The 25,679-nt window shown below is 48.0% G+C and overlaps 1 protein-coding gene across 6 annotated transcripts in view; it reads left to right on the plus strand.

Annotated features, from left to right (window-relative positions):
• Positions 1-25,679, plus strand: part of NCOA1 (nuclear receptor coactivator 1) — a 712,820-nt gene that overhangs the window by 621,872 nt on the left and 65,269 nt on the right. For all 6 annotated transcript variants that reach the window (XM_068280070.1, XM_068280071.1, XM_068280073.1 and 3 more), the window contains 3 exons: positions 2,098-2,245; positions 4,264-5,608; positions 18,508-18,667. In XM_068280070.1, the coding sequence (XP_068136171.1) occupies positions 2,098-2,245; positions 4,264-5,608; positions 18,508-18,667 (1,653 nt within the window). The remainder of the gene's footprint in view (positions 1-2,097; positions 2,246-4,263; positions 5,609-18,507; positions 18,668-25,679) is intronic.

Consider the following 25,679-nt stretch of genomic DNA (forward strand, 5'->3'; position numbering starts at 1 on the left):
CAGTGGAATGCCGAGAGCAGGGTGAGTAACCTCTCAGTTACACTCTCAGCAGGACTCTGCATAGGGAAGGAAAGAGAGATGCGCTCTGGGAGGGGATTAAGCCTTTTTCCATCATCAGGCGCCTGTAGGCCCGTGCCTACAGTGCCTTATGGTAAATCCGGCCCTGAGGATGGTAGTGTGAATGTGGGGGGCATCAGGATTTCATTAGGGGTCCCCCATGATTTGTAGTTATACCTCCTGAAGACCATTTGTGGTGTGAGCATACCGTCAGTCTGTAGTGCTTCAGGTATAAAGCACTTTGTGTACAGTATGTATTCTCTGCCTAGTTCTTCTTAGAATCCTGTTTAATTGCACAGGAGCAGCCTGTGCAATTATTGTAAAATGCGGGGAAGTGGTGTATGAAAAGGGAGCAGCAGTGTGCCCAATCAGCCTTATAACGTGCTGTCAGGAGCTCGCAGTGTGGGGCGGTATTCTATGCATAGGAAAGGAGCACACTCATAGCAAGCAGCATGACTGTCTATAAACAGAATGACATCTCGAGGTATCTGCTTGTAATCTATGGAGCTTAGAGCCCAGCTTCCTGATTCTGAAACCCTCCTATACACGCTAGAGAAAACTGAGACCATCGTTATAGGCCATCTCAACCAAGAGTCTGACGTGTATCCTGCTGCCCCACTACGCCGCCAGCTGGTTTCGTTTTCGCTGACAGGCTGGGCCAAGCGTATTTTTATGCGTATTCCTGTCCGCAATAGCGTCCTGTGCCTGTGCAGGACGCTATTGAGGACAGGAACATGAAAAAGGATACCCGTGGCCAGGACTGCGCAAAAAACCCGCCAACTGCCTGTCAACGAAAACTAAACTAGGGACTGCGAGTTCACGGGACGGCTGCGGAGGCTGGTAGCAGCCCCAGGCAAGTAAAACTGTTTTTTTTTTTTATTCCTGAGTTAAAGCGGACCTAAACCTAACATTTTTTTTTTTATTAAAAATATTTAGTTGCAGCACTCTGACACATACAAAGATAAATAAACACTCCTTCAAGCCTATGAGCATTTCAGTGCATGCTTTTCACCCTTCTCTTTTCATAACTAGGGTTATACAGGAGGCAGCCATTAGCAATTCCTCCTTTGCCAGACACCACCTACTCCACCAGTTTGCCGGATTTTTCCCGGCAATTTGAAAGGAAGGGAGGGGTTCCTCCAATAAATGTAAAATATTTTATATTTGTCATCATGCAGCTGAAAAAAGGCTGCTATTTATTATTATAATTTAGAAAATAGATTTTATTTCTGAAATCTTGTATTTTTAATTTGGGTCCACTTTAAGTGTCCCTTTGAACAATACCAGTTGCTTGGCAGCTCTGTTGATCTATTTGGCTGCAGTAGTGTCTGAATCAGGGCTGTGGAGTTGGAGTTGAAGCAATTTTGGGTACCTGGAGTCGGTGGTTTTATAAACTGAGGAGTTGGAGTTGGGTGACTAAAGCCCCTGGTCTGAATCCCAACCCTGGAACAAGCATTCAGCTAATCTTGTCAGATCTGACAATAATGTCAGTAACACTTGATCTGCTGCATGCTTGTTCAGGGTCTATAGCTAAAAGTATTAGAGGCAGAGGATCAGGAGGACAGCCAGGCAACTGGTATTGCTTTTATGGAAATAAATATAGCAGCCTCAATATCCCTTTCACTTTAGGTGTGCTAGCAACCTCTGCAGACCTTAGTGGACATCTGTACTAACGCTAGACTAGACTAGGCTGCTCCTAATAAACGTACCTATTTTTCACTAAGTTGGTGTGTTGGAAATTCTTTCTTTTTCAATCCAGTGTGTTGGGAATGGTAATATGTTTGCTTGTGTAAATTATCCTCTCTTTCTATATCAGTCAGAAATTAAGTTTCCACAAATCCTTACATTCCATGCAATTACGCTCTAGCCCCCTCGCATGCGATGTTAGAATGCTGACCCAGCCAACGTGTAGCCTCCCGCTGCCAGATCCAGCTCATTCTGTGTATTATTGTAGCTGACTTGGAACAGTTCTGTGCAAAACTTCATGATAGATATTTGTAACAACTAAAGTGTGAAATTGTGTGTTGTGATTGTCCACAGTGATGACCCGAGGGACAGCCTGCAGCCCGTCCTACAAGTTCATCTTGAGTGACGGTACTGAGTTGAGTGCACACACCAAGTGTAAGCTCTGCTACCCACAGAGCCAGGACATGCAACCCTTCATCATGGGAATCCATATCATTGAAAGGTGATGGAAGACGTCTGTGGCCTTCTGAGGCTAGAATTTTATGAAGAATCTGCTCCTTCCCACCTGTCACCCCTCCTGCTCTCTCTCTCTCTGCTCCTGCCCACCTGTCACCCCTCCTGCTCTCTCTCTCTCTCTGCTCCTTCCCACCTGTCACCCCTCCTGCTCTCTCTCTCTCTCTGCTCCTTCCCACCTGTCACCCCTCCTGCTCTCTCTCTCTCTCTCTCTGCTCCTTCCCACCTGTCACCCCTCCTGCTCTCTCTCTCTCTCTCTCTGCTCCTTCCCACCTGTCACCCCTCCTGCTCTCTCTCTCTCTCTGCTCCTTCCCACCTGTCACCCCTCCTGCTCTCTCTCTCTTTCTGCTCCTTCCCACCTGTCACCCCTCCTGCTCTCTCTCTCTGCTCCTTCCCACCTGTCACCCCTCCTGCTCTCTCTCTCTCTCTGCTCCTTCCCACCTGTCACCCCTCCTGCTCTCTCTCTCTCTCTGCTCCTTCCCACCTGTCACCCCTCCTGCGCTCTCTCTCTCTCTCTCTCTCTCTCTCTCTGCTCCTGCCCACCTGTCACCCCTCCTGCTCTCTCTCTCTCTGCTCCTTCCCACCTGTCACCCCTCCTGCTCTCTCTCTCTCTCTCTGCTCCTTCCCACCTGTCATCCCTCTCTCTCTGCTCCTTTCCACCTGTCACCCCTCCTGCTCTCTCTCTCTGCTCCTTCCCACCTGTCACCCCTCCTGCTCTCTCTCTCTCTCTCTCTGCTCCTTCCCACCTGTCACCCCTCCTGCTCTCTCTCTCTCTCTCTGCTCCTTACCACCTGTCACCCCTCCTGCTCTCTCTCTCTGCTCCTTCCCACCTGTCATCCCTCTCTCTTTGCTCCTTCCCACCTGTCACCCCTCCCACTCTCTCTCTCTGCTCCTTCCCACCTGTCACCCCTCCTGCTCTCTCTCTCTCTCTCTGCTCCTTCCCACCTGTCACCCCTCCTGCTCTCTCTCTCTCTGCTCCTTCCCACCTGTCACCCCTCCTGCTCTCTCTCTCTCTCTGCTCCTTCCCACCTGTCACCCCTCCTGCTCTCTCTCTCTCTCTGCTCCTTCCCACCTGTCACCCCTCCTGCTCTCTCTCTCTCTCTGCTCCTTCTCACCTGTCACCCCTCCTGCTCTCTCTCTCTCTCTGCTCCTTCCCACCTGTCACCCCTCCTGCTCTCTCTCTCTGCTCCTTCCCACCTGTCACCCCTCCTGCTCTCTCTCTCTGCTCCTTCCCACCTGTCACCCCTCCTGCTCTCTCTCTCTCTCTCGGCTCCTTCCCACCTGTCACCCCTCCTGCTCTCTCTCTCTCTGCTCCTTCCCACCTGTCACCCCTCCTGCTCTCTCTCTCTCTCTGCTCCTTCCCACCTGTCACCCCTCCTGCTCTCTCTCTCTCTCTCTCTGCTCCTTCCCACCTGTCACCCCTCCTGCTCTCTCTCTCTGCTCCTTCCCACCTGTCACCCCTCCTGCTCTCTCTCTCTCTCTGCTCCTTCCCACCTGTCACCCCTCCTGCTCTCTCTCTCTCTGCTCCTTCCCACCTGTCACCCCCCTCTCTGCTCCTTCTCATCTCTCTCTCTCTCTCTCTCTCTCTCTCTCTCTCTCTCTCTCTCTCTCTCTCTCTGCTTCTTCTCACCTGTCATCCTTCCCTCTTCTCTTCTTTGTTTCCCATCCTCCAAACTGTCACCTGACCTTGTTTTGCTTCTCTTGATCCTCACCACTCCTCTGCTTTTGACGTGCTTGTTAATCTACCATCTCTCTACATTATCCTTCTTTCTGCCTTCTTATTCCTTGCCTGTCCATCCTATTCCTAACTTCTGCTCCCTTTGCCCTTCCTATGCTGTCTTTCTTTGCCCTGTCTATCTTTTAAGTCTTGCTCCCCCTTTCCTTTCACTCATGTTTCCTTTTTCATCATCCTCAAAAAAAAGAAGCTAGTCCCAGTAGATGTTCATTTTTATTAGAATACACTCTGCCGCTACAATTAGAAAAGTATATTTTCTTTTTTTCTTTCAGGGATCAGAATCCCCTCTGTGCCCAAGACAACACTAACTCAGGAATGTCACTACCACGACTCAGTCCCTCGATCAACTCTACCATCTCGCCAGGGATGCACTTCTCTTCTACAACCTCCCCATCAAGTGGCGGCATGCTGACCTCCAGCATGAACCAGCAGCCAGTGCCCGGCCTCCATAACATCAGCAGCTCCAACACCAGCCAAGCCAACTATGGATGCTCTCCTGGAAGTCAGCTTGGAACCAATGTGGCCTTAAACATGGGGCAGGCCGGACCCCAAAATAGTAACAGCCTAAACCTCAATAATTCCCCCATGAACAGTCCAGGGATTAGTCCTCCCCAGTTCATGTCGCCAAGGCCGCGGGTTAGTCCGGGTTTGGTGTCTCGGCCTAGAGCTTCAGGTAATCCCTTTTCTCCCCCTATGCCCACCATGCACTCTCCTGTTGGCATCTCAAGCAGTGGTGGTAACAATAACAACAGATCTTTTCCCAACGTTCCCCAAAACTCTATGCCAATGTTGAATGAAGGACCTATGACCCCTGTAGGATACTCCTCCCCATCTCCGGGCATGACGAGTGGGTTATGCAACAACAATGGTAGGTTTTTTTCTAACGCCCCAGTGAACCCTTCCATGCAGGCCATTAACGATGGACCTAACAACCCCTCCAGCTTTTCTACGACGTCCCCTGTTCTACGGCAGGTCACTTCCCAGAGTTCTCCCGGAAGGCTCAGTATGCAGCCTATCAAAATGGAGCCCAAGGAGAACAGCATGGGGAATCACACTGACAGCCTGGTTGGAGATGGAGACGTTAAAAGTTCTTTGGCTGCCTCAAGTCAAAAACTTGTACAACTCTTGGCAACGACCGCAGAGACCAAGCTGCGGGAAGGCGACCCTACTTGCCGAGATCCATTGACTTGTCCAGTTGTTTCTAATTCTAACTGCGGGAGTTCGACGACTGGATCGTGTCCGCATACTCACAGCTCCTTGACTGAGAGGCACAAAATTTTGCACCGCCTCCTTCAAGAGGGAAGCCCCTCGGATTTAAGTACTCTGACTATAGATCACGACAAAAAAAACTCTGGGTCTGGTAGTAGTCAGGCTCAGGGGAACACGGCGGAGATAAAAATGGAGCCTTACGGTGAAAAGAAAAAGGACTCCAAAGATCAGCTCCTGCGCAACCTACTGGACAAGGACGAGAAGGAGGTGAAACCGCCTCCCGCTCTCAGTCTGGACGATGTCAAAGTCAAGATGGAGAAATCGGAACAGATCGGACAGTGCAACTCTGCTTCTAACACAATGGCTAAATCCAACCAAGAAGACGTCAAGCTGGAGAATTCAGACCAGGTGAGCTTTAACCAAGTTTTTTGTTGTAGACTGATCTCATTATAATCATTATTGTCATTAAGTGGTTATATAATTGCCATCGTCTATGGCCCTCTGCAAAGCAAGCTACAGACAGGGGTGCATAGTACAGCGGAGGTATACAACTTAAAGAGGAACTCTATCCCAAGATTAAACTTCTTCCCAATAAGTAGCCTTTCCCACTAGAAACCTTTATTTTTTTCTCTAATAGTGCATTAGGGACATCAATGTGGCAGAAGCCACTTCCACAGTCCCCAGTGTGATGTCAAAGACAGTTTCCTGGATGTGAACCTTGTTGCATTGTGGGAAATAATGGCTGTTGCCAACTGCCATGAAAGCGGTATTTGCCTCTGTGCATATCTATATAGTGATGTATCTATTTTTCCCCCTCTACTATCTGCTGACAGGATTGGTGTGAAGAAGGAGATAGTAAAGGAGTTACACCGGACATCTCAATTTTCTTGGTGCACAGGGGTTGCCAATGGCTGCAAATAACAAAAAAGTGGCACCCTTCGCAGTCTGTATGTTTTACAACAGTTCAGGTGGGCACCTGAGGCTACTGAGCAAGCGGGAGAGAGGAGGGGCACATGAGCAAAGGGCTGGCGGGGTACAAGAGTGGTGGCAGGGCTGTTGGGAAAGCAGTGTGGCGGTAGCATTGACTCTGTGGACTCTGTTGTTGAGAGCAACTACTTTGCAGTCTGCTGTGTACAATTTATAATTAACACCTCCAACCTGTGATACATTCCTCTGTTTTATTGCACATAGAGGCCCAGTGAATGGAAATATGTTGTTTGTTCACATTCAGTGCTACAACAACCTCTGGCCTCCTCTGCCCTCTGGGTTTACTTGGCAAAAGTGAGTAGACCAGCTCACTATTGAAGTGAATACATGGCCTGCCTGCTTCCTGCTAAGCAGCGCCATCTAGTGGTGTGGGGAAGCCATGGCATTGTGTGTAAACAAAAAGAGGGGGGGGGGGGTTACATTTTTGAAGAAACACAGTCCTTCTAGGATCTGTGGATCTACCTCACAGATATCAGCCTTTTAGCTTCTATTGACTTTTCAGGAAAAAAACTACATTTGACAAACTGCTCCACAAGCTCAGAGAAAGTCATTTGTGTTGCTAACAACTCCAGTTTTTTAACTCTTGCTGTACTGGAAAACAGAAAGGGACTTCAGATAGTTTCCTAGTAGGGATAATGATATATGTGCATATGTTTTTCTCGTCATGTCATGTCAGGTGCGCTTTAAGATCAATTGAACATTGGTATTCGACAGACCAGGACTGTAGAAAGTCACTGAGATTCATACCCTACACACCATTCACTGAGAATTATACCCTACACACCATTGATTTGAAAACTCAGCTATCCAGCTGTTAAGGAACTACAAGTCCCACAATGCATTTGCCTTTATAAATCATGACTCTGGCTGTCAGACTCCTGCAATGCATTGTGGGACTTGTAGTTCCTTAACAGCAGGAGAGCCAAGTTTGAAGATCACTGCCCTACACCATTTGCTGAGAATTATACCTTACACCATTCGCTGAGAATTATACCCTACACCATTCTCTGGGAATTATACCCTACACCATTCGCTGAGAATTATATCCTACACCATTCGCTGAGATTTGGTATTCCCCAGAGATTCACTAAGGTGTCATAGTTTGCAGAGACTCACTGACATTTGATACTTGGCAGAAAATAATTGAGATCTGGTATTTTGCTGAAAGTCATAAAGATGTGGCAGTCTGCAGAGATTCACTGAGATTTGGTGCACTACGGAGAATCACTGATATTTGCTACACTACAGGGAATCAGTGAGATTTGATACACTACAGAGATTCACTGAGATTTGCTACACTACAGGGAATCACTGAGATTTGCTACACTACAGGGAATCACTGAGATTTGCTACACTACAGGGAATCACTGAGATTTGCTACACTACAGGGAATCACTGATATTTGGTACACTAAACAGATGTACTGTGATTTGGTGCTCTACAGAGATTTACTGTGGTGTGGTGCTCCACATAAAATCACTGAGATTTGGTACACTACAGAGAATCACTGAGATTTGGTACACTACAGAGTTTCACTGAGATTTGGTACACTACTGAGAATCACTGAGATTTGGTACACTAAAGAGTTTCACTGAGATTTGGTGCACTACTGAGAATCACTGAGATTTAGTACACTACAGAGATTCACTGAGATTTGGTACACTACAGAGAATCACTGAGATTTGGTACACTACAGAGTTTCACTGAGTTTTGGTGCACTACTGAGAATCACTGAGATTTGGTACACTACAGAGTTTCACTGAGATTTGGTACACTACTGAGAATCACTGAGATTCAGTACTCTACAGAGATTCACTGAGATTTGGTACACTACAGAGAATCAATGAGATTTGGTACACTACAGAGTTTCACTGAGTTTTGGTACACTACTGAGAATCACTAAGATTTGGTACACTACAGAGATTCACTGAAATTTGGTACACTACAGAGAATCACTGAGATTTGGTACACTACAGAGTTTTACTGAGATTTGGTACACTACTGAGAATCACTGAGATTTGGTACACTACAGAGATTCACTGAGATTTGGTACACTACAGAGATTCACTGAGATTTGGTACACTACAGAGATTCACTGAGATTGCACGTGGCACTTTGCACGTGGCACTTTGCACGTGGCACTTGGGACATGGCACTTGGCACGTGGTACTTTGCACATGGCACTTTGCACAGTATATTTAGCCAGGTAGATTCCCCCAGTATATTTAGCCAGGTAGGTGTCCCCAGTATAAGTTAGCCAGGTAGGTGTCCCCAGGATAGGTTAGCCAGGTGGTTCCCCCAGTATAGGTTAGCCAGGTAGGTTCCCCCAGTATAGGTTAGCCAGGTAAGTTCCCCTAGTATAGGTTAGCCGGGTAGGTTCCCCCAGTATATTTAGCCAGGTAGGTTCCCCCAGTATAGGTTAGCCAGGTAGGTTCCCCCAGGATAGGTTAGCCAGGTGGTTCCCCCAGGATAGGTTAGCCAGGTGGTTCCCCCAGTATAGGTTAGCCAGGTAGGTTCCCCCAGTATAGGTTAGCCAGGTAGGTTCCCCTAGTATAGGTTAGCCGGCTAGGTTCCCCCAGTATAGGTTAGCCAGGTAGGTTCCCCCAGTATAGGTTAGCCAGGTAGGTTCCCCCAGTATATTTAGCCAGGTGGTTCCCCCAGTATAGGTTAGCCAGGTAGGTTCCCCCAGTATATTTAGCCAGGTAGGTTCCCCCAGTATATTTAGCCAGGTAGGTTCCCCCAGTATAGGTTAGCCAGGTAGGTTCCCCCAGTATAGGTTAGCCAGGTAGGTTCCCCCAGTATAGATTAGCCAGGTAGGTTCCTCCAGTATAGGTTAGCCAGGTAGGTTCCCCCAGTATATTTAGCCAGGTAGGTTCCCCCAGTATAGGTTAGCCAGGTAGGTTCCCCCAGGATAGGTTAGCCAGGTGGTTCCCCCAGTATAGGTTAGCCAGGTAGGTTCCCCCAGTATAGGTTAGCCAGGTAGGTTCCCCTAGTATAGGTTAGCCGGCTAGGTTCCCCCAGTATAGGTTAGCCAGGTAGGTTCCCCCAGTATAGGTTAGCCAGGTAGGTTCCCCCAGTATATTTAGCCAGGTGGTTCCCCCAGTATAGGTTAGCCAGGTAGGTTCCCCCAGTATAGGTTAGCCAGGTAGGTTCCCCCAGTATAGGTTAGCCAGGTAGGTTCCCCCAGTATATTTAGCCAGGTAGGTTCCCCCAGTATATTTAGCCAGGTAGGTTCCCCCAGTATAGGTTAGCCAGGTAGGTTCCCCCAGTATAGGTTAGCCAGGTAGGTTCCCCCAGTATAGATTAGCCAGGTAGGTTCCTCCAGTATAGGTTAGCCAGGTAGGTTCCCCCAGTATATTTAGCCAGGTAGGTTCCCCCAGTATAGGTTAGCCAGGTAGGTTCCCCCAGGATAGGTTAGCCAGGTGGTTCCCCCAGTATAGGTTAGCCAGGTAGGTTCCCCCAGTATAGGTTAGCCAGGTAGGTTCCCCTAGTATAGGTTAGCCGGCTAGGTTCCCCCAGTATAGGTTAGCCAGGTAGGTTCCCCCAGTATAGGTTAGCCAGGTAGGTTCCCCCAGTATATTTAGCCAGGTGGTTCCCCCAGTATAGGTTAGCCAGGTAGGTTCCCCCAGTATAGGTTAGCCAGGTAGGTTCCCCCAGTATAGGTTAGCCAGGTAGGTTCCCCCAGTATATTTAGCCAGGTAGGTTCCCCCAGTATATTTAGCCAGGTAGGTTCCCCCAGTATAGGTTAGCCAGGTAGGTTCCCCCAGTATAGGTTAGCCAGGTAGGTTCCCCCAGTATAGATTAGCCAGGTAGGTTCCTCCAGTATAGGTTAGCCAGGTAGGTTCCCCCAGTATATTTAGCCAGGTAGGTTCCCCCAGTATAGGTTAGCCAGGTAGGTTCCCCCAGTATAGGTTAGCCAGGTAGGTTCCCCCAGTATAGGTTAGCCAGGTAGGTTCCCCCAGTATAGGTTAGCCGGGAAGGTACTTCCCTGCTAAGGGAACTGCTCTCCTAGAGGTCTAGAAGCTGGCGAGGGTGACACAGCTGCAGGAGGTGGCCTCTGCTTGTTTCAAGAAGGTAAACCAGTGGCGGCTGAGATGGAGGGGGGTTAGTGGGATGCCACCTGACACATGATGCCGTCTGAGGAAGTAGCATCACCTAGCGTCATGGGCTTGGTTATGTAGCAATGGCGGGGTTGGCTAGTTAGCAGGCTTGTTTGGAAGGCCTGCATAGAGAACATTCCAGTAGCCCAGCCATGATGTGAGGAAGGCGTGAATACATACGCTGAGGAGGAAGATCAGATACAGTATGTAATGCATGAGATCCGGGACCCAGCAGGGAAGTGACAATCTTCTGCTGAAGAGGTTCAAGAGAGGATTAGATAAGTTTGCAAAGAAGCAAATCCCTTTAAGAGTATACTGTAAGCAGCCATGTGGAGCCGCTTCACCCTATTCTCCCCGCCTGATAGGAGCCCGGGAAACATTGCGCAGAGATTGGGTTACTCAGCGTTCCAAAGCTGTTGCTGCGCCTCGCAAGAATTTCTCGCGTTCCATTGTCTGTGCTTCAGCGCGACCCGCAGGCCAGCTGGACGAGGACTGAACTGTATCGTTGTCCCAGAGCTGGAAACCAGATCCCCTGTATGAAACATCAGGACGCTCTCTCTCCGCACCACCGGTTCCTCCGCCTGAGTGCTGGCCTGGGATTTACTCAGCTGCCGCAGGACCTCTCAGCGGCAGCGATTGGCGGACAACTGCGAAGGCTGAGGCTGGATCCGATGCAGACAATACCCATCAGACAATATTTATCATTCTGTTTATATCTGCAAGGATATCAGTGCTTCAGAACTCAGTGACTCGGGTACCACAAACCTCCCGATCATTGTGGATCAGGTCAATCGGGCACTGCGAACAACGGGCGTCTAATCAGAATCAGAATCATTTTATTTCGCCAAGCATGACTGGGTCAAGCCCGGAATTGGGTTTGGCACAAAGGGGCGGTACATAGAATAAAGAACATAGGAAGGAGAGATGTTAAAATGACAGTAATACCTCAGATATGGGCATACACAATATGCAATCATACAAACACAATATACAACATACAAACAGCATTGGATATACATATAGCTCAGTGTTCATCTTTCAACAACACACTGCTAGAGACTGTCGCTCCTATGCAGGTGGTCGGGCGCTGATAGAGGGTGGTAGAATATTAAGAGGAGGAGGCTAACAGCCATCGGGAAGAAAGAGTTCTTGTGTCTGGTGGTCTTGGTGGGGATGGCCCGGAGTCTGCGCCCCAGTGGTGAAAGTGGGGTGAAAAAAACGTGGCCTGGGTGAGAGGGGTCGCTTGCGATCCTCAGTGCCCTGGCTCTCAGTCTTGTGTTGTACAGGTGGTCAAGTGGAAGCAGAGGTCTACCAATGACCCTCTCCGCCGACCTAGTGATCCTCTGTCTAATTGACGCCTGTGCTAATTTTCGGTTATTGGGTGCCTAGGAGGTCATTTGGGGTTCCAGTGTGGCTAGTAGACGATCGCAACTACATAGAATTTAATGGTTGTTGCCTATTGTAGATGGTCGGCTACCACTATCGGTCTTTTGGGCTTTTGATTTTAGGTTAGTGTTAGGCACTTATGGGGAGGGGGGTGTTCGGGGCTGGCGGTTAGGCATTAGGTAGGGGGGTTCTTCTCTTTTTATGTACTAACGGGGGAGGTTAAAGTTAAGTATTAGGTGGGGGAGGTTAGGGTTAGGCACCTGTGGGGGCTAGGATTAGGCATAAGGTGCAGGGGAGTTAAACGCTTACAAAGGGGTGTTAGGGTTAGGTGGGGTAAGGTTAGGCATTAGGTAGGGGGTTCTTCTCTTTAGGCACTTACGGGGGAGGTTAGAGTTAGGCATTAGGTTAGGATTAGGCACCTATGTTAGGCAGGGGGGTAGGCATTAGGTTGGGGAGGCATTTTTTTTTTTTTGGGGGGGGGGGGGGGGGGGTTAGGGTTAGGCATTAGGAAGGGAGGTTACTTAGGCACTTAGAGCAGAGGGTTAAGGGTGGAATAGGTGCAGAGTAGTGCATAGTAAAATATTGGTAATATTAACAACCGCACCAATGAAAGTGTTACAGCCAAACTTGGCTGACTTCCATTTGACCATTTTTCAAACCTCCCTTCAGAATACTCATGCTGTGAAAGCATCGTCCAGCCCTCCTCCAGCTGCTGCTGCATTGGATTGGTCTGTTTCCAAGCTACATCAATTTGCATAAATACAAGCATAACAATTATGAATGTGTGGCCTGCACAACCCACAAATCATGAAGTGGCAGGTTGAGCTGAGGACACAGACTAAGATCTGTTATATAACAGCATATGTCTGATAGAACGATATCCAGTATTAAACTAAATGGGCTGTTTATTGCAACCGTTGCCTTTTTAAGCAAGATAGATGGATCCGACGGCCGAACGGCTACGTGACGCTGAACGCCATTTGCAGACCCCGTTCACTTACCGTAGGCATTATGCAAGGCAACTAGGCAACAGACGCCATGGCGATGAGAATCCCTCAGAGCGACGTGGCTGCTGTAACGTGACTGCGGCGTTGTGGCGGCCGTTAGCTCGGATTTCATTATCTGGAGCGTTCATCCATCTATTGAGCATGCACACGAATCTAGAGCCATATGCTTCAGCATTAGTCAACAGCATTAACACAAAATCCCATAACCTCAAGTGGCTGAAAAAGATCGTCCCATAAAAAAAAAGAAAAACACACACAAGAAGGAATGGATGAGTTCTGAACCTTTTTTTATTTCGGCTCATTCATCAGTCCGGCCATGTCGTATGATGTAAACCCCTCATGTTTATTCATCCACACGCCTCACATACTTTCTCAAAGCATTCTCCTCCTTTTGTCTCCCGGTACAACACGGGCTAATTAAAATGCCGTTGGTCAGGATGCTATCTTTTTGTGCGGCGACAAAGCTGCGTATGACGGCGTCGGCCGCTGAGCTGTGTGTGTGGAAATCTCTCTTAACAGTAACACTGCTTAGTCAGCTCCCCCCCCAAGTCTCACGCCATGCACAGACGTTATCCTTGTGTCCAGTGGCATAGCTAGAGATTATGGAGCCCCGTAGCAAAATTCATAGCAGATCTAGGCAATCTTGAGCAATGCTCACCTATGGATATGAGTTGATTGTGCAATTTACATTTTCCAAGCAATGTACACTGTATATAGTCCATGGGCACTGAGACAAAGTCAGAGGGTGGAGAATCAAAGGAGAGTTTATAGTGAGCACATCGAGTACCACCTGGGCTCCTTCTGCTCCAGGGCCTTATAGCAGTTGCTATGGCTGCAATGGCAATTGCCACGCCCCTGCTTGTGCCGTGTTGTGTAGGCAGTCAATGGCAGGGCTGGTTTTATCAGCGTAGATGCGCTTTGATTGGTGGATATCACATAAATCACTATAAGGTAAATTCTACACTATGAGCGACCACCACACCACCACAAAAAACCTTCTTCATATGATCCTGCGCCATGGTGCAGTGACAGGGTCATATGCATAGGCCCACCCCCATAAGGAGGTGCGGTGAGACGTTTTACCTCCTGTCTCCCATCAGCTCTGCTCTTCTGAGTGCTTTCTGATTGGTGAATTTTAACTTTGAATTTTTACACAAGGTAGAGTTGACTAACGGCCAGCACAGGCACACATGTGTAGTCTTCCATCGGGTCCTCCCCATCCCTGCTGCATTCTGATTGGTACAGGTGACATTTTACAGAGGGTATTTAGATACTGGTGATGGTTTCGTATTTTAGAGAGCCAACACAGCTTGAAAAAGTTGTGAAGAAAGAAGAAGAAATTTGGTTCACTACAGAGATTCACTGAGATTTGGTTCTCTACAGAGATTCACTGAAATTTGGTTCACTACTGAGATTTACTGAGATTTGGTGCACTACTGAGATTCACTGAGATTTGGTACAGTACAGAGATTCACTGAGATTTGGTTTACTACTGAGATTTGGTGCACTACTGAGATTCACTGTGATTTTTTTTTTACTACTGAGATTTGGTGCATTACAGAGATTCACTGAGATTTGGTGCACTACTGAGATTCCCTGAGATTTGGTGCACTACTGAGATTCCCTGAGATGTATTTTACAGAGATTTTGTGCCTCCATTTTAAATGTTGCTTGCTCAGTTTGATGGGAATGTGTGATAGTTTCTGGTTAATATCATTTCTATTTGTTCTTTAGCTGGCAAAATACTTTCTGTAGTGTTTTATTCACTTGTATTAAAACGTTTTATGTTTTTTCTTTCTCTGCTTTCCCTAATGCTCGATTAGCCGCCAGAGCGACTCCCGCCGCGTCCCCGCGTGCGGCCGGATCGATTCACGTTCGTCCCCGCCAGCGCTTCTCAACTTCCGCTCGATTCGCCGCTATTGTCCGCCCGTGGGTATCGAGCGCGGAATCGATCCCCGCGGTGATCGGACACGTCGGATATTATCAATCGAGCCATCAGGCTCCATTGATAAGCCTCCCTCGACGCCGTGTATGCCCAGCATTATACTAGGTACACACCATACAATTTTGTGTTAGATAGATGGTTCGATAGATAATTTCCGTCATGTTCAATCTTATTTGTGATCGTTTTTCTGGTCGATTTCCCATAGAAGTGAATGGAAATCGATTTGGGACTTGAGCGGAAAATCGATTGAACAGAAAATTGTATGATGTATTCCCAGCATAAGGATGAAAAAGCAATCCTGATCAAATGATGTTTCTTTATCAAGTTGTCAGACAAGCTGCATTAGGCTAACATGATGTGATTATAGTAGTGTGGTTTCCTTCCGTCTCCTCTGAATATCTCCATTTGCTTTAGTTACAAAATGACTTTTGTACTAAAGCAGAGTTACCTTTAAAGGACACCTGAAGTGAAAGGATTATGGACGCTGCCATATTTATTTCCTTTTTAATAATATCAGTTGCCTGGCAGCCCTGCTGATCTCTTTGGAGTCAGTAGTGTCTGAATCACACACCTGAAACAAGGATGCAGCTAATCCATGCGCCACTTTGAGCCAAGGGTCGGGTCTTGGTGTTTTTCACCATACTTGAATCTTGGACACCTATTTGCATGCATTAGATACTAAGACACTGTATAGGGGAGGGAGGGGGCCACTACACACCAGGGTACTGTATAGGGGAGGGCCAGTAGACACCAGGGAACTGTATAGGGAGGGAGGTGGTCACTAAACACCAGGGTACTCTAGAAAGGAGGGCCAATTAACACCAGGGAACTGTATAGGGGAGGAGGGGGCCACTACACACCAGGGAACTGTATAGAGGAGGACGAGTAGACACCAGGGAAGTGTATAGAGGAGGGGGCCACTACACACCAGGGTACTCTAAAAAGGAGGGCCAGTAGACACCAGGGAACTGCATAGAGGAGGGCCAGTTGACACCAGGGAACTGCATAGAGGAGGGCCAGTTGACACCAGGGAACTGCATAGAGGAGGGCCAGTAGACACCAGGGAACAGTATAGAGGAGAGCCAGTAGACACCAGGGAACATTATAGAGGAGGGCCAGTAGACACCAGGGAACATTATAGAGGAAGGCCAGTAGACATCAGGGAACTGTATAGAGGAGGGCCAGTAGACACCAGGGAACTGTATAGGGGAGGAGGGGGCACTACACACCAGGAAACTGTATAGAGGAGGGCCAGTAGACGCCAGGGAACTGTATAGGGGAGGGCCAGTAGACACCAGGGAAATGTATAGAGGAGGGCCAGTAGACACCAGGGAACTGTATAGAGGAGGGCCAGTAGACACCAGGGAACAGTATAGAGGAGGGCCAGTAGACACCAGGGAACTGTATAGAGGAGGGCCAGTAGACACCAGGGATCTGTATAGAGGAGGGCCAGTAGACACCTGGGAACTGTATAGGGGAGGAGGGGGCCACTACACACCAGGGAACTGTATAGGGGAGGGCCAGTAGACACCTGGGAACAGTATAGAGGAGGGCCAGTAGACAACAGGGAACAGTATAGAGGAGGGCCAGTAGACAACAGGGAATTGTATAGAGGAGGGCCAGTAGACATCAGGGAACTGTATAGAGGAGGGCCAGTAGACACCAGGGAACTGTATAGGGGAGGAGGGGGCACTACACACCAGGAAACTGTATAGAGGAGGGCCAGTAGACGCCAGGGAACTGTATAGGGGAGGGCCAGTAGACACCAGGGAAATGTATAGAGGAGGGCCAGTAGACACCAGGGAACTGTATAGAGGAGGGCCAGTAGACACCAGGGAACAGTATAGAGGAGGGCCAGTAGACACCAGGGAACTGTATAGAGGAGGGCCAGTAGACACCAGGGATCTGTATAGAGGAGGGCCAGTAGACACCTGGGAACTGTATAGGGGAGGAGGGGGCCACTACACACCAGGGAACTGTATAGGGGAGGGCCAGTAGACACCTGGGAACAGTATAGAGGAGGGCCAGTAGACAACAGGGAACAGTATAGAGGAGGGCCAGTAGACAACAGGGAATTGTATAGAGGAGGGCCAGTAGACACCTGGGAACTGTATAGGGGAGGAGGGGGCCACTACACACCAGGGAACTGTATAGAGGGCCAGTAGACACCTGGGAACAGTATAGAGGAGGGCCAGTAGACACCAGGGAACTGTATAGAGGAGGGCCAGTAGACACCTGGGAACTGTATAGGGGAGGAGGGGGCCACTACACACCAGGGAACTGTATAGGGGGATGAGGGGGCCACTACACACCAGGGAACTGTATAGAGGAGGACGAGTAGACACCATGGAAGTGTATAGAGGAGGGGGCCACTACACCCAGGGTACTCTAAAGAGGAGGGCCAGAAGACGCCAGGGAACTGAATAGAGGAGGGCTAGTAGACAACAGGGAACTGTATAGAGGAGGGCCAGTAGACACCAGGGAACTGTATAGAGGAGGGCCAGTGGACACCAGAGAACTGTATAGGGGAGGAGGGGGCCACTACACACCAGGGAACTGTATAGAGGAGGGCCAGTAGACACCAGGGAACTGTATAGGGGAGGGCCAGTGGACACCAGAGAACTGTATAGGCGAGGAGGGGGCCACTACACACCAGGGAACTGTATAGAGGAGGGCCAGTAGACACCAGGGAACTGTATAGGGGAGGGCCAGTAGACACCGGGGAACTGTATAGAAGAGGGCCAGTAGACACCAGGGAACTGTATAGAGGAGGGCCAGTGGACACCAGAGAACTGTATAGGGGAGGAGGGGGCCACTACACACCAGGGAACTGTATAGGGGTGGGCCAGTAGACAACAGGGATCTGTATAGAGGAGGGCCAGTAGACACCAGGGAAGTGTATAGGGGAGAAGGGGGCCACTACACACCAGGGAACTGTATAGGGGAGGGCCAGTAGACACCAGGGAACTGTATAGAGGAGGGCCAGTAGACACCAGGGAACTGTATAGAGGAGGGCCAGTAGACACCAGGGATCTGTATAGAGGAGGGCCAGTAGACACCAGGGAAGTGTATAGAGGAGGGCCAGTAGACACCAGGGAACTGTATAGAAAAGGGCCAGTAGACACCAGGGAACTGTATAGGGGAGGAGGGGGCCACTACACACCAGGGAACTGTATAGGGGAGGGCCAGTAGACACCAGGGAACTGTATAGGGGAGGGCCAGTAGACACCAGGGAACTTTATAGAGGAGAGCCAGTACACACCAGGGAACTGTATAGAGGAGGGCCAATAGACACCAGGGAACTGTATAGAGGAGGGCCAATAGACACCAGGGAACTGTATAGAGGAGGGCCAGTAGACACCTGGGAACTGTATAGGGGAGGGCCAGTAGACACCAGGGATCTGTATAGAGGAGGGCCAGTAGACACCAGGGAAGTGTATAGGGGAGGGCCAGTAGACACCAAGGAAGTGTATAGGGGAGAAGGGGGCCACTACACACCAGGGAACTGTATAGGTGAGGGCCAGTAGACACCAGGGAAGTGTATAGGGGAGGGCCAGTAGACACCAGGGAACTGTATAGAGGAGGGCCAGTAGACACCTGGGAACTGTATAGGGGAGGGCCAGTAGACACCAGGGAAGTGTATGGGGGGTGTACTACACACCAGGGTACTTTATAAAGGAGGGAGGTGGCCACTAGACATTGAGGTTGGCCTGTAACTAGGTCCCATTGTACACTGTGTATTTGAGTTTGACACCCCAACCCTAGGTAAAATGCAGGTGTTCTGGCATCTGATGGCAGATAATGGAATATGCCGCCTGGTAGCCTAGGTTTAGTATTATCTTGTTTGCCACACTTTTCAGCCTCTTGTGTCTCTTTCCGCAGTTCTCGGATGAGTTTGAACAGCTGGAGCAGATGCTGCCCACACAGCTGCCCCCCTTCTCAGCTTCCGATCGGACGGAAACCGGACTTCCCATGAAAAACGACATCTTACTGACATCTCTACAGACTGGCACCATTGCCAGGACACCCACGGGGCTTAACAGTAAGTATATACTGACCTGACTGCTAGTAAGACGGTCCCCTGATCTGTATTGTCACATATACAGGAGACAAGGACCGCTAGCAGGTCACACCTAAATAATAATGTAAAGGACAAGGTTACCTACATAGTGATGTTAAAGCGGACCTGAACTTAGAATGTCCTCTCTGCTCTAAAAGATAAGCAACAGCATAATAACCTTTACAGAAAAACATTTCTTTGTTACAGCTGATACAAACCCTGCAATAAATATGCAGTGTGACTACTTCCTGCTTTCATGGAAGCAGACATAGGGTTAACATCCTGTGTTTACCAATTAGCTTCTCTGCAGAGGCAGCCAGCTGACACAGCTGAGAGATCAAATTACAGCTGGTGATTAGTCACAGATAAGGGGGGAATTAGACAGGCTAAACTCTCTAAATACATACAAGGTGCATTTCTCTCTGTTTTACTTCTGTCCTGTGCAAGAGTCCAGGTCCACTTTCATATAAACTATGCATTGAGAGCTGTACCTGTGTTTAACCATTCCCTGCAGCTGTCACAGCCACAGCAGTCTAGATAAAATCTCAGGCAATGACTAAGATAAATGACATTGTTATGGTGACATGCTAGCTGAAGTCAGGGGGGTTCTTGTGAGAGCTGTGACATCAGCAGCGCTGTAAGCCAATCAAAATGATTTTTTCTTATTACCTTTATAAATGTTAATTAAAGGGCAGTCATCCAGTCAATATCCTTACACCACATGCAGGTCATAACTAGAAATCATGGACCCTCCCCGTCAGTATCCCCCTCCCCCTTCCCCCCCCCCACCCATAAGTCATATTCTAGCGTCCAGTCACTTGTATTCGGACATGCCAGTACGCCATTTGTATAGAACATTAAACACGCAGAGCGATGGATTCAAGCTTGCATATGTGCATGTTATGTTGCATTTTTTTATGCCATCAATGACACAAGACTCTGCGGACCTTAGCTGCAGGGAGAAGGGCCTTAGTGACAATGACAGAGAGCAGCCATGTCACAAGCGCCATGTGATTTATTTCACCTACTGTGAAGCAGGGCGGGTTCTAGTTACAATGGAGCACCCGCAGGGCCGGATTTGTACTTTTCACCGCCCAAGGCCCACTGTTTCAAACCGCCCCCCTCCAATAACAACCTCACCAACTACCCCAGTCAAGCAGAAACATTCTCCAAAAATATATGCAGCAATTTTCTAAATGAAATATAATGCCCTCTGGAAGGCTGTGGAAGTAATGCTGGATCATTTGACTTCCAAATCTCCTACATGGGCATTAGAGGTAGCGCCACCCATTACTTTAATCTGTTTTCTGTACAGCAGTGTAGATCTCTATGTACCCCAAAGGGAACTTACATGATCTGATGCGTCCCAAACACCCATGCAACACGTATTGCACATGCCAGCGATTGGCGCATGCACATTACGCATTGTAGCAAGGAAGGAGAGGCCAGAGCTGAGCTTGTAAATTTCCTGTGGAGGACACAGAGAACTGCACTGCTATATGGGCAACAAAGCAGATGGTAAAGGGGGCCAATTCTCTAGTGCTCCGGAGGGAGGTGTGGAAATCGTTAGAATTATCCAATGTTACTTCCACAGCCCCCTGGCACATTCTCCCTGTTTTACTCTGGGAGAATGTTTTCTCCTAAAAGTGCGTCAGGAAATACAATTCCTGATGGTAATAATAAACAATATATTTAGTGGTTCTACACATACTGATTATGATTTTTTTTTGTTCTCTGAAATGTGCTGTATTTTAATATTCTTTGTGTAAAGCAATCCTAAAGAGATTAAAAATACATTTATATGTAGTTACTTACCTCACTAGTGGGAAGCCTCAGGATAGTGGGGAGGCTTCCCAGATCTTCTTGCACCCCTCCATGCCAGTGCTGGGTCTCTTGGTTCCTTCAGTGTGTTGGTGCTGCCGTGAACGAGTGTGCCTGCACTGGGCATGTACAAGTAAGGTCCATGCATGCCCAGTAGAATGAAGGCACTTGTACGCAAAGGAAAAAAGCACTGCACAGGTACCTTTCATCTACTGGGCATGCACGGACCTTAATCACACATGTCAAGTATGGACAGGAGCACATGCACACTGAGGAAACCAATGCGACCAGAGAGGTCAACGCTGTAATGATGGGTGTAAGAAGATGCGGGAAACCTCGGGACTAACCAGAGGCGTCCCACTAATAAAGTAAATGTCCATGTATTCAAACTTTCAGGCTTCCTTTAAGTACGTGTGTGGTGTATGTGGTGTGTGTGTGTGTATATACAGTGTGTGTGTGTGTGTGTGTGTGTGTGTGTGTGTGTGTGTGTGTGTGTGTGTGTGTGTGTGTGTGTGTGTGTGTGTGTGTGTGTGTGTGTGTGTGTGTGTGTGTGTGTGTGTGTGTGTGTGTGTGTGTGTGTGTGTGTGTGTGTGTGTGTGTGTGTGTGTGTGTGTGTGTGTGTGTGTGTATTACAGCGCCATCATCATGTGCAATACGTGTTGCATGGGTGTGTCAGATCATGTAAGTTCCCTCTGGGGTACATAGAGATCTACACTGCTGTGCAGAAAGCAGATGAAAGTAATGGGTGGCTGTGACCTCTAATGCCCATGTTGGAGATTTGGAAGTCAAATCAAATGATACAGCGCTGCCTAATATGTTGCGCTTAATAAATACAATAAATAAATAGTGTGTGTGTGTGTGTGTGGACTCACGTGGATAGAGAAAAAGGAAGTGGACCAAGCAGTACCTGTACTTTACCTGTGTGTAGGTGTGTTTGAAGGTGTGTGATGTGTGTTCAGGGTTTAAGCAATGCTTATTTCTTATTTCCAAACAGCTCAGGCAGAGGGGACAAACACTTATTAATCTTACCCAAAAACTCTCTCCTTCCTCAACACTCTGCCTGGATCATTAGTGTCAGTCCCAGCACGGCAGCTGCCTGACCTCTGCTGACCTAAACGAACGCTGAGCAGCTTTATCTGACAGAGGCATGGAGGGTGCCGAGTACAGAAAACAGAAAGAAAGCAATAGAGGACGAGGTGGTAGAATTGTGTCCTGTGCTTTGAGTAAGTTATGGAAGAGAGGAAGCTGGGCATCGGTAGTATACACAGCACATGTACCACTCCATACTCCTGGCTGGGCGGGATCAGTTGTAGTGTTGTCCGGATCATGAACGATTCGGATCTTTGATCCGAATCTATTTTATGAGTCGATCATCCGAATCATCAAAATGAACGATTCGGATCTCAAAAGGGGCGGGGCCAGGAGCGACACGCCCCCTCTCAGCGGGTAGCGGGGTCCTGGAAGCAGGGATCGCTCTGTTGGATGGGAGGCAGCCTTGCAGGGAGACAGGTAGATGAGAGAGAGGGGACATGGGTGCCACTGCCAGATATGTGTAGAGCACACATACTGGCTGCAATGTGCTGCCCATTATAGGCTGGCTGTTCCGTAGTGCTGCACAGTGATCACATTGGAAACTTTTGGCTCAGCACAGCTCAGTAACTTTGCAGACAGTGTGATTGAAAGGCAATATAATCCTCCTGCACTCGGCACTAAACAGCTGCACTTATCTTCTGGGAATGCTTTCTTTCACTGTGCGACCTTTTCTTTCAAAGTGTACAGATGAACATATAGGTGAAATATATGTAAAGCATATGACTTCAGCATGTGGGTATTACGTGCAAACATTTCTTCTCTCTGCTCGTCCCTCCTCCCTTCTCTGTCCACTCCCTGCCCTCTGTCCATCTTCTCCCCTTCTCTGTGTGTCCACTCCCTCCCCTTCTCCTGTCCACAGACCTGTCCTGCTAGTCATTTCACCCCCGAATGCTTCCGGTAGTAAAATGATCCGAGATTCGGATCAAAGATCCGGATCTCTTCAATGATCCGATTCGAATCATCCGGATCATTGAAAAGATCCGAACTTCCCATCTCTAATCAGTTGACGACATGAGTCGCAGGGGGCTGACATCATGTTACTCTGGAGTCGGGACTCGGGAGAGAGAGTCTGCAGGCTGCTGCCAGCTCTCTCATCAGCCTCAAAGCTGCACTGCTCACTCCGCTCCTATCAGGCAGCCGCCCCCGCCAGCTGAGCTGTAACACAGGCATTTCCAAACACAGAAAGCGGGCCGGCTGACTGCGAATTTGCAGAGCGGCTTTTAGTTATGGCAGGGTACAGTTAACCTGTCACCCGCCCTACAGATTCTAGTGAATTCTGTCGCCCTAGTCCCCGGCCTCGGATGCCTGCCCCCAAATCCGGCCCTGAGCACCCGGGCAGATTGAACCCCCAACAGAACCGACTCCCTCCAGCTGCATTAGGGACTCCTTTGTTACTGCCAAATTCCTCCACCCACTACCAGGGCCACCAACCCACCTGCCGCACCTCCTTCGTTATCCATTGCATGTTATTGCGTAACATGTGACAGGTCACTGAGAAGATATAACCAGGAGGGATGAAGACGGAAAACGCACTGAGCTACGGACCAATGTAGGAATGGGACAGGTGGGCTGCTACTCTGCCAAATGAAGGGCCCCGGGGACCACAATAAAATTAGGGTGAAACTTGGGTAGGGGGGCCTTGGGGCAATTGCCCAGGTTTCCCCTTCAGAAGCGCCAGTCCTGCTGTGAACTGAACGCTGAGAACACTGAGGGTTTTTTTCTTTCCATCCAAAGACAGCACTTAATACAAACAAGAAGACGATCACATTTCAGTTTTCAGAGGTGAAGGAGCTCTGTTTGCGCTCTCCCTTCTCTTTGAAGGTTTATTTAATAAGTGATGGCCTCATAAATCTGGCTGCTGTCCTTCCCTGGGTGATGTACAGGCTATAGGGGTCTGCTGTTCCATCTCGCAGGACGTCACACATTGATTTCTACAAGTGACCCGCCAAGAGGCCCCGGCATTAATACTAATTGTGTCCTGAGTTTGGAGGACGAGGTGATGGATGGCGGGGCTGGGAGGAGGAGGCCACTGATATATGATATTGACAGAACTGAAGGCTGAGTCCTCCTCCAGCTTTACTGTCAGTGCTGCATCCCCCGCCAGCAAGACTTATTTACTGTGTGTTATTGTTCAGGGTCCCTGCACTGTGGTCACTGCTATTGTCATTAGTCAAGCCTGAGAGGGAATCACAGGAAAACAGGCTGAGTGTATTTTCTCCCCTTTTAGCGGACCTAAACTCAGAACTTCCTCTCTGTTCTAAAAGATACACAAGAGCATAATAACATTTAAAGGACCTCTGTCGCGAAAATCTTAAAATTTAAAATATATGTAAACATATACAAATAAGAAGTACGTTTCTACCGGAGTTAAATGAGCCATAAATTACTTTTCTCCTATGTTGCTGTCACTTGCAGTAAGTAGTAGAAATTGGATATTACCAACAGATTTTGGACTAGCCCATCTTCTCATAGGGTGTTCCTAGGGTTTTCTTTATTTTTAAAAGCACTTAGTGAATGGTAGTTGCTCCGTCCAACTGCCAAAAAAGTATACTTTGAGCAGGGAGGCTGGCCAGCATCTTTGTATAAAACTTTTTCAGGAAATGTCTTTATAAAGAATAAAGGCCATGGTGAGACTCCCCTATGGAGAGATTGACTAACCCAAAACCAGTCGGTAATGTCAGATTTCTACTACCTACTGTAAGTGAGAGCAACATAGGAGAAAATTAATTTATGGCTCATTTTACTCAGGAAGAAATGTACTTCTTATTTGCATGTGTTTTAAAATTTTCGCGACAGTTCCTTTTTTAAACAAAATAAATTCTTTATTATAGCTGATACAAATCCTGCTATGAATCTGCACTGTTTCTACTTCCTGCTTTCATGGAAGCAGACAAAGGGTTAACATGCTGTGTTTGCAAATTAGGAGCTGTGCTGAATTTCTGTGATAACACAGCTGAGAGCTCAAATTACACTTGTGATTACTTAAACATGAGGGGCAATTAGACAGGCTCTTCTCTCTAAAAAAAAACACACAGGGTTCATTTCTGTGTGTTTTCTACATCCTGTTCCCAGATTGTATGGCAACAAATCCATAGGCACACTCTTAAACGTCCACTTTCTTCAGTTTAGCTTTCAGCTATCCATTTATAAACGCTGCCGGGCCGGCTCATTCTCCGCAGGGAAGAGGTGAATTCCCCCACGTCACATAGCTGAGATTCTATATTTGTTAGGGAGGACTGTTGCATACTGTATATTCTAATTTGTTTTCAGAAACCCGATGCCCTCATATCCTGGTTTTCAGCGTAAAATCAACAAACATCAGCGCTTGCAGAGGCTTGAAACGTTCGCTAGAGTTACAGAAATTAGCAATCATGTATAGAAGGCAAATATTTGCAGAGGACGTCGCCATGCCCTTCCGAACGCTGTTTACTCCACATCAGCGTCAAAGGAAGATTTGATTACCGGCGCAGGCAGGCAGGACACTGGGGATTTGAGTCATTACTTAATACAGTTCTTTTGCTGTATACAGTTTATGTCTGGCTATGCTCCTGTCTCCTCATGAAGTTCTAGGCCGCATTCTGTTAGTGGTTGAGGTTACAAAATGGCCGCCGCAGGTTTTTGCTTCACAGCAGGAAACTAGCACTTTATGTTGCAAAACATCTGTAAAGAGGGGCGGAGAAAAAAAAAGTGGGTCAGAATAGAGAAATTACACCTTGTGATATTAAAGAGGAATTCTTAGAAAAATCCAGCATATATCACCAACCATATGCACCAATGGTAAGAAGAGACGTCTACCACCCATTGGCTGGACCTTGCATGGTTGGGTTCATGAGCTCTTTTTCTCACATGATGCAGTTCATTTATTTCTGTGCATGCCTCTGAAATAACTCTGCTTACTGTACATCACAGAAACAAAGTAAATTTATATGTCTATAATCTTGGCTCGGGGGAGAATATAAAAATGTCTTTTATTTAGAAACTGATACCCATTGTTTATATACCCCATTATTTTATTAAATTTAGTATTTAAGTTTTTACTGTTTCATTGTCAACTTTCATTGAAGTATGCCAGATCTAAAAT

This window comes from Hyperolius riggenbachi, chromosome 4 (assembly GCF_040937935.1).
Source record: "Hyperolius riggenbachi isolate aHypRig1 chromosome 4, aHypRig1.pri, whole genome shotgun sequence".
Taxonomy (NCBI): Eukaryota; Metazoa; Chordata; class Amphibia; order Anura; family Hyperoliidae; genus Hyperolius; species Hyperolius riggenbachi.